The following is a 14,212-nucleotide window of genomic DNA, read 5'->3' on the forward strand; positions in this document are numbered from 1 at the left end:
CTGAGGTTTTCGCAGGTGTTTGTATGTAGGTCTTTGGTTATTCGGGTTTTCTCCCATGTAAAATTGGAAGTGTCTTGGCGACGTTTTGACGAAGTCTCATTCATCATCTTCAGGCTTCAGCTTCGTGCTTGTGGGAGCAATGTGTGATCGCAGCTGTTTCTTCCTTTTAACTGCTAGCAGTTTTGCTCGAGAAGCTTTCTCGAAAGTTTCGAGACTTTCTTTCTTTCTTTCTTTCTTTTTTTTTTGAGAAGCTTTCTCAAAGTTTCGCTTTGCTCGAGAAGCACGAAGCCGAAGACACCAGCCTGAAGATGATGAGTGAGACCTCATCGAAATGTCGCCAAGGTACTCTCAACCTTACACGGGAAAAGACCTGAAAATGTCAAGACCTACATATATATATATATATTAAAAGGAAGAAACAGCAGCCATCACACATTTCTCCTAGAAGCACTAAGCTGTAAACACCTAGCCTGATAATGATGAATTTTGTCGAAACGTCGCCAAGACACTTCCAATTTTACACGGGAGAAAACCCGAATAACCAAAGACCTACATACAAACACCCGCGAAAACCTCAGAAAACAAATACACACACACACACACACACACACACATTTGTTGTTCTAATGTAGGTTTAAGGTTCTTAAACCTCCTTCCCTTGTCCCTCTCCCTTGAAATAGCTAATAGAGCAGAAGCTGGCATTATATGAACTTTGTTACCATTTTTGATTTCTTTAAGACAGGACCGAACCAAACAGTTGCTCGCCCAAAGATTCATAAGGACACTTGAGAACTAGCAAGGTATCTACAAAATCTGACTTTTCCCCAAGCTGAGAATAGAATTGTTCAAAGCCCAGGCATAATATCTGACCACCCACCCACTGCTGCAAGATAGAAACTCCAAAACTGCATGAGCTGGGCATACCTGCCAAGTGGTGATAAGGAGATTGAAACTTATTTCGCATATACGGTATTATGACATTGTGAATTCTTCAGGCATAGCAGATCTGTTTAAATTCTGCCCACGGTATGTAAATTTTCGGAAAGACTAGACCAGTGATGGCGAACCTTTTCAGCACCGAGTGCCCAAATTGGAATGTGCATGCGCGTGCCGGAGCAACAGAAACCTGAAGACCAGGTGGCTGGTGCGTTCATGTGTGCCGGCCAGCTGGTCTTCACGTGGCCCAGAGTGCTGGAAACCCAAAGATCAGGTGGCCGGTGCTCATGCAACTGGTCTTTGGGTTTCCAGTGCTCTGGCACACCTGAAGACCAGCTGGCTGCCGGGCATGCATGTGCCGTAAACCAGAAGAGCAGCTGGCGACAGCGCGCGTGCCCACAGAGAGGGCTGTGCGTGCCACCTTTGGCACGCATGCCATAGGTTCGCCATCATGGGACTAGACAATTTCTGTGTGAACCGTCTTCTGAAAGATTCACAATCCTTTATTTATTTATTTATTTTGTCACACAGTATATATAAGCATAAGCATGTAATAACTATACAATATATAAGCATATATATAAGTATGAGTATGTAATAACTATATTAATTGGATATAACGAAAGGAAACAATAGGTCAGGAACGGTAGGCACGCTTGTGCTCTTATGCACGCCCCTTACAGACCTCTTAGGAATGGGGTGAGGTCAATAGTAGACAGTTTTTGGTTGAAGTTTTTGGGATTATGGGAAGAGACCACAGAGTCAGGTAATTTATTCCAAGCATTAACAACTCTGTTACTGAAGTCATATTTTCTGCAATCAAGATTGGAGCGGTTAACATTAAGCTTAAATCTATTGTGTGCTCGTGTATTGTGATTGAAGCTGAAGTCGTCTTCGACAGGAAGGACATTGTAATAGATGATTTTATGAGTTAAACTCAGGTCATGTCAAAGGCAGCACATTTCTAAATTTTCTAAGCCCAGGATTTTAAGTCTGGTGGCATAAGTTATTTTGTTGTATTCAGAGGAGTGGAGAACTCTTCTTATAAAATATTTCTGGACACGTTCAATTGTATTGATGTCTGAAATGTGGTATGGGTTCCAGACAGTCGAGCTGTATTCAAGAATTGGTCTAGCAAATGTTTTATATGCTCTGGTTAATAGTGTAGTGTTTATCTCTTGTTCAGTAGTCAAATTCTGTACGGCCACAATGAAATTAAGGTATAACTGAGCACAGAAATCATCACTTTTGTTTTATTTATCACTTCAAGTTTAATACATGCTAGCTGTTTTGTTTTATGTGATATTTATTTTACTTCACGGATTGTAATATTTTAGATCTACAGTGGCACAGATATTTATAGTTATATACAGTGTGTTACATTTTCATTTGTTTTATCTTTGTTGCATTAGTATTTTATCTCATCTACTTGATTTTAATATGGTGGTGTATTTTTTTTTTCAAATGTTGCTAGTCATTGACCGATAACTCATATTTCTGATGGTTCAGGCTCTTTCATTGATTATTTTTATTTTATATATTCCCTTTGCTTTTAGGTGCGTACATTCATATTCATTCATTCGTTCGTTCGTTCATTAGAATGAATAAATTAACAATAAAGTTACAACATAATAAAGTGAATTGAGTCACCTTTAGGAAATATTGTCCCTAATATACATCTACCATATATCAAAATACTAATTTCACTAAAGCAGATCATTCTTTTTTTCATTGAGTCTCCAGGACTGTGAAAATGAATCCCAGATTTTTCTCTGGATGATTTCTCTCTGTACATTAAAAATGTTCTGCAGATCATCATAACCAGCCACTAAAATCTATTCCTGAATTGACAGAGAAATTCTGGGATATAGTTTTGAGGACTTCTCTGCCCTTCTGCTTCTTGGCTGCCTCAGCAAGAAAACTCAGGACTTCATAGCTACCCTCATAACTTTAATAAGCCACAATTTATTTGGACTGGTTTGTCATCAGTCAACTCAAATTTATTTACTTATGTATGTCTTCCTTTGTAAAGGTTCTTTACACCTGCTAAATAGGGAAAAAATTGAAAAAGTAGAGTGAATCTGGTAATCTAGAAATGTGTCGTTGAGAATTGTAGTATTGAATTGGATAAAGGATCCTTTTCTAAATCATCAAGAGCTAACAATTTCTAACTCTCTTTAGCGTGTCATTCCTGTATCCTAACTAAGCGAGCAGTCTATTTATTCTGTGTTTATCCTACTCTTCTTTCAGGTTCTTTAGATATCTTTACAAGACAGAAATGGGGGGGGAAACCGCATCTTTTTGTTGCAAGTTACTTCAGTGTCTTTAAATTGACAATGTTATTGGAATTCTTCTTTTAAAATTAAAAGCTTTTTAAAAATTGTATGTTTTATATTAATTTGCAATTTATATCCCAACATAATATTTTGGTATTTTCTGGCATTTTCTTTACATTTGATTTTGCTTTGTTTTATATGAGCTTTTGGCTATTTGTGGCTGAGAGAAAAACACAAAAGGCAGAGAAGTCATCATTTACTGGAAATAAAACCAGAAAATACCCAATGAAGATAATGATGTTCAATGCTTATAGGCAACGGCTATTAGACCATAATACTATCATGCAGGAACTTGCATGAAAAATCTATTTAGGCCTGCTTATGGGAAAATGTCAATTTTTATGGATCCGGAGAAACATCGGAATAAGTTAGTTAGCTCCTATTGAAGATTTTAATTTTCCCAGTAGAATTCTCATGAGAATCTTCTCTTGTCTCCCTTTTTAGCTTCTGACTATATAATGCAGGGGTGTCCAAAGTTGGCAACTTTAAGACTTGTGGACTTTAACTCCCAGAATTCCTCAGCCAGCTTTGCTGGGGAGTTGAAGTCCACAAATCTTAAAGTTGCCAACTTTGGACACCCCTGATAAAATGTATTTGGTACTTAACTGATATACTTTTTTTCCTTTTCCTGTTCCAATTCCATGTGACATTTTAAGATTTTTAAACTAATGCTGCTGAATGCAGTTTACACAGAATGGACCTAAATGTTTTATTTAACAGTTTAAGGGTCTCCTTGGGTGGGCTCTAAAAAAAAAATACGAAGAGTGGCCAATTTGAAGAAATAAAATTAGCACAGAATAACAGTGCTTTGTGGACAGATGGGGTAGAGCAGGGGTCTCCAACCTTGGCAACTTTAAGACTTATTTATTTTATTTATTTATTTAGTTTGTCAAACATGTACGAGATAACAGGTATAAGTATAAACATGGACATGAGCACATGAAATGAGTACAAATAAGGGGGACAGTAGGACAGGGACGGTAGGCACATTGGTGCGCTTATGCACACCCCCTTTACGGACCTCTTAGGAATGGGGTGAGGTCCATGGTAGACAGTTTAAGGTTGAAGCTATGGGGATTTGAGGAAGTAACAACAGAGTCGGGTAGAGCATTCCAGGCATTGACCACTCTGTTGCTGAAGTCGTATTTTCTGCAATCGGGTTTGGAGCGGTTTACTTTAAGTGTGCATCTATTGTTTGCCTGCGTATTATTGCAGTTGAAGCTGAAGTAGTCGTTGACAGGTAGGATGTTGTAGAAGACAATTTTGTGTACTGTGCTTAGGTCAAGACCGTAGGCGGCGTAGTTCAAGGTTGTCCAAGCCCCCCAAAAATTCAAGCCTAGTGTATTAAAGGTATTCTGTTGTGAGCAGAGAAGTGGAGGAGTATTCTCGTGAAATACCTCTGGATCCGCTCAGTTGTATTAATGTCCGATATACAGTGTGGATTCCAGGCAGACGAGCCGTATTCAAGGATTGGTCTGGCAAAGGTTTTGTATGCCCTAGTTAGCAGTACAGTGTTACGGGAGAAGAAGCTTGCTTTTTGTTTTATATGAGCTTTTGGCTATTTGTGGCTGAGAGAAAAACACAAAAGGCAGAGAAGTCATCATTTACTGGAAATAAAACCAGAAAATACCCAATGAAGATAATGATGTTCAATGCTTATAGGCAACGGCTATTAGACCATAATACTATCATGCAGGAACTTGCATGAAAAATCTATTAGGCCTGCTTATGGGAAAATGTCAATTTTTATGGATCCGGAGAAACATCGGAATAAGTTAGTTAGCTCCTATTGAAGATTTTAATTTTCCCAGTAGAATTCTCATGAGAATCTTCTCTTGTCTCCCTTTTTAGCTTCTGACTATATAATGCAGGGGTGTCCAAAGTTGGCAACTTTAAGACTTATTTATTTATTTATTTAGTTTGTCAAACAAGTACGAGATAACAGGTATAAGTATAAACATGGACATGAGCACATGAAATGTGTACAAATAAATGGGGACCGTAGGACAGGGATGGTAGGCACGCTGGTGTGCTTATGCATGCCCCCTTATAGACCTCTTAGGAATGGGGTGAGGTCCATGGTAGACAGTTTAAGATTAAAGCTATGGGGGTTTGAGGATGTAACAACTGAGTCAGGTAGAGCATTCCAGGCATTGAACACTTTATTGTTGAAGTCGTATTTTCTGCAATCGAGTTTGGAGTGGTTTACCTTGAGTTTGTCTCTATTGTTTGCCCATGTATTATTGCAGTTGAAGCTGAAGTAGTCGTTGACAGGTAGGATGTTGTAGAAGACAATTTTGTGTACTGTGCTTAGGTCAAGACCGTAGGCGGCGTAGTTCAAGGTTGTCCAAGCCCCCCAAAAATTCAAGCCTAGTGTATTAAAGGTATTCTGTTGTGAGCAGAGAAGTGGAGGAGTATTCTCGTGAAATACCTCTGGATCCGCTCAGTTGTATTAATGTCCGATATACAGTGTGGATTCCAGGCAGACGAGCCGTATTCAAGGATTGGTCTGGCAAAGGTTTTGTATGCCCTAGTTAGCAGTACAGTGTTACGGGAGAAGAAGCTTCGTTTTTGTGGACTTCAAGTTTTGCTGGCTGAGGAACTCTGGGAGTTGAAGTCCACAAGTTTTAAAGTTGCCAAGGTTGGAGACCCCTGGGGTAGGAGGCCCTCTTGCATTAGGTACACTGTCCTGTTTTTTCACACCTGTGCTTCGTCGCTTCACCTACCTAAAGGTACTTTAGACCACAGCAATGATTTCTCTTGTATCACACTGTTGCCTTGGGCACTCAGTTTGAACCTCTTTAGCAGACTCACAATATTTATGCCAAAGGTTCCAGGTTCAATCCTTGATCCCTCAGTTAAGGAACAAGTGATGGAAACTCTCACTTTCTCCCAGGGCCCCAGTGAGTCATTGTTTACTGCTGGACTCGATGATTAAGCTGATGTGGTATGAAATGCTTTCCAGTATTCCTACTCTTAGGTCCTGTTACGTTTGATTGGGTGTTTTTTTTTTGTTTTTTTGTTTTTGTTTTTTGGAACCAGCTTTCTACACATCTTCCAAAAATTTCAAAGTAAAAGTTTCTCAGAATATATATATATATATATATATATGTATGTATGTATGTAGGTAGGTAGGTAGGTAGGTAGGTAGGTAGGTAGGTAGGTAGGTAGGTAGGTAGGTAGGTCGGTCAGTCAGTCGGTCTTTGGTTATTCGGGTTTCCTCCCGCATAAAATTGGAAGTGTCTTGGCGACGTTTCGACGAAGTCTCATTCGTCTTCTTCAGGCTTCAGCTTCGTGTTTCTGGGAGCATTGCTCCCAGAAACATGAAACTGAAGCCTGAAGATGACGAATGAGACTTCGTTGAAACGTCGGCAAGACACTTCCAATTTTACGCGGGAGGAAACCCGAATAAAACAAGTATGTATGTAGGTATATATATATATATATATATATTCATATTCACCTGCTGCCTTCAATGTCTCTCTTGCAGTGTGTGCTGTATTTATGGAGTTTAAAGATAAACTTTCCCAAAACGCTTTTCCTGCTCCGAGGGAACCATGAGTGCAGGCATCTCACAGAATATTTCACCTTCAAACAAGAGTGTAAGTAAAAGATGTTGGATGGGCTGTGTATGGCAGAAGAAGGTTGTGAATGCTGATGAGGCTGCATAAATGCTGCAGCTTCCCCTCCTCCTCCTCCTCCTCCTCCTCCTCCTCCTCCTCCTCCTCCTCAGAGGCGTTTCAACAGAGACTTGAGAGAGCTGCTCCTGACTTACTGTTTTCCTGACAGTCTGACTCCTGCAGCCTGTAATTATTGCCAAGAGCTTTCCGTTCCAAGAGCTGTGCAGCTGGTATCCAAATCAGAGGGAAATTGAGGGCTTCCCCTTTAAATGCAGATTCTTGACTGATTCTATCTATCTAATCTGCCCATCCATCCATCCATCTGGTGAAACTAAAAAAGAAAGAATGTGAATAAAAGCTTCGGGAAGGAAACCCAGTTCGATTCTCTTTTCGATCAGTTTAAAAACCCTGCAGATAAAAATGTGTTTAATTCCCTCTCTTCCTCGTTCCTTGGCCTCAGTTTTCTTCTTGCATATTTAAATATTACTTCCCTGGAATAGCATATTAGCTTAAAACCCCCAAGTGTCTCCTTGTGTCCCAGCCTCCCTCCAATACAACTCCCTTTCTCTGCTTTGTCTAAAACCTCCTTGTGCTCTAGAAATTCGTGAACGTTGCATCTTCTTGTTTTCCTGCTTGGGGTTATTAAACTCTGGAATTGAAATTCAACCTAGCTTTGCCTAGGCACGCAAGAGCCCCTGAGACTGTTTAAGTTTCTCTACTCTGTTTGGTTCCAGCATCGTAGAGGTGGAGCTCGCGCCTCACAATCAGGAGGGTGTGAGTTCGATCCTAGGTAGAGGCAGATATTTCTCTCTTTCGACACAATGAGAATACATCTGCTGGACAAAACTCCGCATTGGCGTCAGGAAGGGCATCTGGCCAGTAAACACTCTGCTAGCTCTATTCAGTTGCCCAGACTCCACCCTGCAAGGGATTATGGGATCGTTAAACGATAGTGATGATCCCATAAACCCCTGTAAGAAGGAAAGGAAGGAGACTGCTGATAGGCTAATCATCAGTTGCTGTCAGTCTTGCCCTGGCTTATAAAACCGATTGGTTGCCTGCTTATTTTTCACTTTCCCTGAATTCACACATTCCACAAGAAATAAATAAAATGCAGGCGCCATGCGGTCTAGTAGTTAAGGCACACCAGGCTAAAAAGCAGAAGAATTCTAGTTCCACTTCAGCCATCAAAGCCAGCGAGGTGACCTTGGGCCAGGCACTCTCAGCCCAACCCAACCTCACTGGGTTGTTGTTGTGGGGAAAATAGGAGGACGAAGGTGCATTGGGTCTGCTGGCCGTCTTGGAGTTATTTTTAAAAATAATAAAGCCAGGATATAAATAAATAACTAAATGAATAATATGTGGACGAAATCCATTCATATTCTGGAAATGAAGATGGTGAATCATTTTTGCCCTCATTTCTTTTTTACTTGCTATTGAAAAGAGCAGTGCAATTTTTAAGTCGGTGACATGGTAAGTGGAAGATGCCAAGATTATAGGTACCTGGATATACTCTCTTCATTATTTTTCTTCTGCGATAACAAACCTATCAGTCCTGCCAGTAATTAGACGGCATGTAGATTAACCAGGTCCTTTGTGATGAGTTCGTTTTGCTTTCCCGTTTTTGGCAACTTGCAGTGACAGCATCCATGTTCCTTTCAGTAAAACTTTTAATATGTGGCTTTGGTCCTGGCAGAAGTTCATTTTGAATTTAGAAAATACTCACGTTGTACTTTGACAATTCTGAAAAGGTAAAGCAATTATCATTATTAGATTTTTATCTTGCCATTTTAATATATCTCAAGACGGCAAACATAGCTAATACTCCTTCCTCCTCCTCTTTTCCTCATGACAGCAGCTCTACGAGGTGGGTTGGGCTAAGAGAGAGTGACTGACCCAAAGTCACCCAGCTGGCTTTCATGCTTAAGGCAGAGCTAGAACTCCCAGTCCCCTGGTTTCCAAACCGACCAGCACCTAAGCACTACCCTGAATGGATGTGCAAATAGAATAGAATAGAATTCTTTATTGGCCAAGTGTGATTGGACACAGAAGGAATTTGGTCTTTGGTGCATCTCAGTGTACATAAATACTCTGTGTACATAAATACATACATACTCTGCTAAACAAATAATTCCCTCAACATTGTCAAACTATTACTAAATTTGCACTACTATTAATCTTCTCATCGTTCCCATCACCCATCTCCTTCCACTTATGACTGTATGACTGTAACTTTGTTGCTTGTATCCTTACAATTTATATTGATATTGATTGTTTCCTGATTGCTTATTTGTACCCTATGACTATCATTAAGTGTTGTACCTTAAGATTTTTGATGATCTTTTCTTTTTTGTACCCTGAGAGCGTATGCACCAAGACAAATTCCTTGTGTGTCCAATCACACTTGGCCAATAAAAAATTCCTTTCCTATTCTATTCTATTCTATTCTATTCTATTCTATTCTATTCTATTCTATTCTATTCTATTCTATTCTATTCTATTCTATGACTATCGTTAAGTGTTGTACCTTATGATTCTTGATGAAGGTATCTTTTCTTTTATGTACACTGAGAGCCTATGCACCAAGACAAATTCCTTGTGTGTCCAATCACACTTGGCCAATAAAAAATTCTATTCTATTCTGTTCTAAAAATACCTTCATCAAGAATCATAAGGTACAACACTTGAATGATAGTCATAGGGTACAAATAAGCAATCAAATCATACTAGGAAACAAATCAATGGTCCTTTAATACCCAACTGAAGGGCGATTTATAAATCTGCCTCCACAGGCTTCATCCTGAATGAATGAATGAATGAATGAACGAACGAATGGTTTTAAATGAAAAAGCTGAGAGCAGTTCCCTAGAGGATTATCAGTCACTCCTCAGTAAGGAGATCAGCAGGGGCTGAAAATGAAAATGTTCATCACTGCTCCAATTTCCTCCAAAGTGCCACTGCAAGGACTTCTGGAGTTTCTTCCCCCACATCGTCCCCCAGGAGGAAGTGACGTAACTCCATTTGTTGCCCACCACCCACAGCATGAGCTGTGTATACTTCTTTAAAAACAAAACAAAAAAAAAAGACTGAGAATCTTCTGACACACACGCAAGGGGTCCGTGAGAGATTTCTAGGATTTATTGTTAGACGAGCTAAGGTTAAAAATCTCCCAAGTGTTGTAAGTGTGAAAGTCGGTGCCTGAGAGAAAGGGAGGAGCAGGCAGTCACGGTTCTTGTTCTTACCCAGCTCCCCAAAACACAACAAACCCTCTGAAGTGAACGCAAAGATTCGTTTAATTAGGAGCGCCGGCAGCCCAGCAAAAAAGTTTCTCTCAGCACCGCAGGCTAACAAGTCCGGCCGGCCAGAAGATGAATAATTGTCTGCCACCTCTACTCATCTCCGATCCCTGCCTTTCATCCTCAGAGCTAGGGTGGGGCTTCGCTAGCAGCGGTGGCTCTTCTTTCCCAAGGACCAGCCCACAGATTTCCACTGCTCTCCTCTCCTCTGCTAACTGTACATACACGCATCAGGCACTGGACGCAGCTATTCCTCCTCTTCCTCCTCAGCCACCTCCAGACTTGGGGACTGTTGACTCTCCATCTGAGGGCTGATGGACAGCCCAGGCTCCGCCTCTCTCTCTCTCTCTCTCCCTCTCTCTCTCTTTCTGCCAGCTCCAATCCCTCTTCCCCCTCAGAGCTGTCAGGTTTCCTTGATGCTGACCTTGACTCCCATGCCGCCTCCTCATCTGATTCAGCTGATGAGGGGGCTGGCAGGCGACAGGCCACAACAGTTATGTTTCCAGCTTTAGCCCCGAAGAAGCCTTTTGGTCTGTAGATCAGCTGTTGCCTATGCCGAAACTTTGCAAATCTGCAGCTTTTATAACAGCTGCATTTTCCCCCCCCCCTTCACTTCTGCTTGCTGCAGGTCGAATCAAATACTCAGAGCGGGTATATGATGCGTGCATGGATACATTTGACTGTCTTCCTCTCGCGGCTCTCTTGAATCAACAGTTTCTGTGCGTGCACGGAGGGCTGTCTCCTGAAATCACATGCCTAGACGACATTAGGAGAGTAAGTGGCCTTTCTTCTCTCTTTCCACCCTTCAGCCCATTAAATGGGTATTTTTACAACCTTTGACTGGGTTTTACTCGCAGGCTTTTTGCAGAATTACCGGTCCAGAAATTCAAACTTTTCTTTTGAAGCTCCCTAAAACTCATAGATGAGATTATATCACAATTCACCGTGTAATCAGTGGCCACGTCTTCTCCCTCAATGCTGAAGGGACCATTTTGAAAAGGAATTTATTTTTAACCCTTTCAGAGAACCTATTAAGCGGACGAGTTTTCCTTTGGTTTTACCTGTATTTTTCGGAGTATAAGACGCACCGGAGTATAAGACGCACCTTAATTTTTGGGGAGGAAAATAGGGAGGGGGAGAGAATTCTGCCTACCAAGTATTCATCTGGCTAGTCCCAGCACATTAGCTCGCACGCTGGTTTTGAGGTTGGGGCTGTGCTTCTAAAGCACAGCTGATGGTCGGAGGCAGCAGCAATTAGAAAAGCAGGCAAAGCACGGAAGATCGCTTCATTGGCATTGGGGCTGAAAAACAGCTTCAAAAGCACAGCTGATCCTCGGAGGGAGCTCCAGTGACTAAAGCAGGCAAAACGCGGAAGGGGTAAGAGAAGTCAGCAGCTGTTTCACGTAGCCAATTTGGGTACCGCGTGGGGTTACATTTAGAGTATAAGACGCACCCAATTTTTCAGCTTCTTTCAGGAGGGGGAAAAAGCGTGCCTTATACTCTGAAGAATATGGTCTTTAAAGTGACTTTCCATTGCTTAAGCCTACTTTCCATGGGGTAGATATTCCTCTCATGGAACATGGTATCGAGAACAGATTTTTTTTTTCAAAAATACCTCAGAATGCAGGGGTCCCCAACCCCTGGGCTACAGTCCACTACTGGGCCGTGAGCTACTTAAAGCCAGGCTGCCCGAAGCCAGGGGGGCGAGCGTGTACACGCATCCCCCTTTGCATGAGCAACGGGCAAACATGGGCATGTGTGCGCCATTTGCACGAGTGTCAGGCGCATGTGCCTGCTGTTCACACAGATGCAGCTGCGTGCACGCCGCTTGCGTGAAACCATCCCCTCTCCTTTTTCCCCCTACCCCTCCATCCACAAAGCCGGAAAGGTCGGGGAACTCTGTCAATAATAGACTGTGCTATTTCATAGATACCTTTTCTGCCCCTGGCCTGTTCTGCATGTCTTCATAATATGTTCTTCTTGTCTTACAGATTTGCATTCACAATTGTCTTTTTTTTTTTTCCGGGTGTGTATTTGTCTTTCAGTTAGACAGGTTTAAGGAGCCTCCAGCCTTTGGTCCAATGTGCGACCTACTGTGGTCTGATCCATCAGAAGATTATGGCAATGAGAAGACCCTGGAACACTTCACTCACAACACTGTTCGAGGTTGCTCCTATTTCTACAGGTAAGGCAGTGTTCAAACGACGTTTCTAAACTGAAAAGGGAACGGCATGAGGCCGCAGGGCTCACTCCTTTGGGTTTTCGGAACTCAGCCACATTAGGGGACCCTATCCCAGGGGTCGGCAACCTTAAACACTCAAAAAAGCCACAAAGTTCCTAACCAGAAGCCCCCCGTTCAATTCTGGAGCCGACCGGAAGTCCGCTTACCCCACCATAGAGTCTCCTCCTAGTGTGGCGTCCTTTTCCTTCTACCTGTCCTAATCGAAAGCCCTATCAATTGTAGAGCCGATTGGTGACAGGGAGCCACAGCAGAGGGATGAAAGAGCCACATGCGGCTCCAGAGCCACAGGTTGCCGACCTCTGCCCTATCCAGTCAGCCTTTAGGGTCATTCAATATTTCTGTGAGGAATGTCACTTTTTTGGACGTTTGAGGAATGGCAAACTGGTCATAACTGTCAACACTTGTCAGTCATTATATTATAATCCACTAGAATGCAGCATTTGGCGCAACTGAATTGTTCTCCACACAGTCTAAATTCTTTGCTTCTGGATAAAGTTCAATCATCCATATATAAATCAGAGAAAATAATGAAGAACTGGTTACTTACCTTCTGGTAAGTGATCATTCACAAACAGACCTTGCTCTTATATCGAGAATTTGAGAACGATACTTCAGATGAAGCACCAGAGGTTCAAAAACGGTTGGTTTGTGTTTCTTTTGCGGTGCCCCCACCCCTCTTAACTTTCCCAGAATTTGTTTGACATTTCATCCAGGAACATTTTGATCTGAAGTGCTGCGTGATAAAGCCCATATGTGTCAAATCACAGGTAGCTTCTCATTAAAGATAATTGGTTATTTCGGCACATTCTAACACATCTCTAAAACCTTTTTATCTTTCAGTTACCCTGCAATTTGTGAATTTTTGCAAAACAATAATTTGTTATCCGTGATTCGAGCACACGAAGCCCAGGATGCTGGGTAGGTTCATAACAAGTTACGGTTAACAACTTCTTTTGTTTAGGTGTTTTATAATCGCCGCCTGCTCAGCCTTTTCTGTTTTTTACAGGTACCGAATGTATAGAAAGAGCCAAACCACAGGTTTTCCATCGCTCATCACCATCTTTTCCGCACCAAATTACCTAGACGTCTATAATAACAAGGGTAAGCTCTTGAATGTATGTGAGGGGTGCCCAAGTTGGATTATTGTAAATTTCTTTTTTTAAAAAAAGGACAATATCTTTACTTGGTTTTTTTGTTTGGTTGGTTGGTTGGTTTGGCTGGGAATGTGGTGACCATGTGTTCCTTCTACAGTAGTGGCCGAAATTGTGGAAACCTTTTGGGAAAATTGCATTTTTGAGGTTTGATGGCTAATAACACCACTTTTTTAGGGGAAGTTTCAAGATAATCATATTCCACTGCCTGGGATAGCCCAGACCTTCACCCAATTGAAAATGGATGGCGCCGACTAAAGAAACTTGTTAGTCAGAAGCGACCCAGCAATAAAACCCAGTTAATAGAAGCCATCATTCAGTCTTTGGTTTCACGTTATAACAGCTGCAGAACTCAAAGACTTGGTTCACTCCATGGGAAGACGTTGTAAGGCCATTTGTTGTTGTTAGTTGCAGGGTCGTGTCCGACCCATTGCGACCCCATGGACCACATTCCCCCAGGCCTTCCTGTCCTCTACTATTCTCTGGAGTCCATTTAAGCTCATGCCGACTGCTTCAGTGACTCCATCCAGCCACCTCGTTCTCTGTCGTCCCCTTCTTCTTTGCCCTCAATCTTTCCCAGCATTAGGCTCTTCTCCAGTGAGGCTGTCATTCATGCTAAAGGTTGCCCAAC

General features: G+C 41.9%; 1 protein-coding gene across 7 annotated transcripts in view; it reads left to right on the plus strand.

Moving 5' to 3' along the window:
- PPP3CC (protein phosphatase 3 catalytic subunit gamma) overlaps window positions 1-14,212 on the plus strand; it is an 84,427-nt gene that overhangs the window by 46,459 nt on the left and 23,756 nt on the right. For all 7 annotated transcript variants that reach the window (XM_058194757.1, XM_058194762.1, XM_058194761.1 and 4 more), the window contains exons 4-8: window positions 6,763-6,874; window positions 10,817-10,962; window positions 12,234-12,373; window positions 13,271-13,348; window positions 13,437-13,531. In XM_058194757.1, coding sequence (XP_058050740.1) covers window positions 6,763-6,874; window positions 10,817-10,962; window positions 12,234-12,373; window positions 13,271-13,348; window positions 13,437-13,531 — 571 coding nt within the window. The remainder of the gene's footprint in view (window positions 1-6,762; window positions 6,875-10,816; window positions 10,963-12,233; window positions 12,374-13,270; window positions 13,349-13,436; window positions 13,532-14,212) is intronic.

Source organism: Ahaetulla prasina, chromosome 9 (assembly GCF_028640845.1).
Source record: "Ahaetulla prasina isolate Xishuangbanna chromosome 9, ASM2864084v1, whole genome shotgun sequence".
In the NCBI taxonomy this organism is placed as follows: domain Eukaryota; kingdom Metazoa; phylum Chordata; class Lepidosauria; order Squamata; family Colubridae; genus Ahaetulla; species Ahaetulla prasina.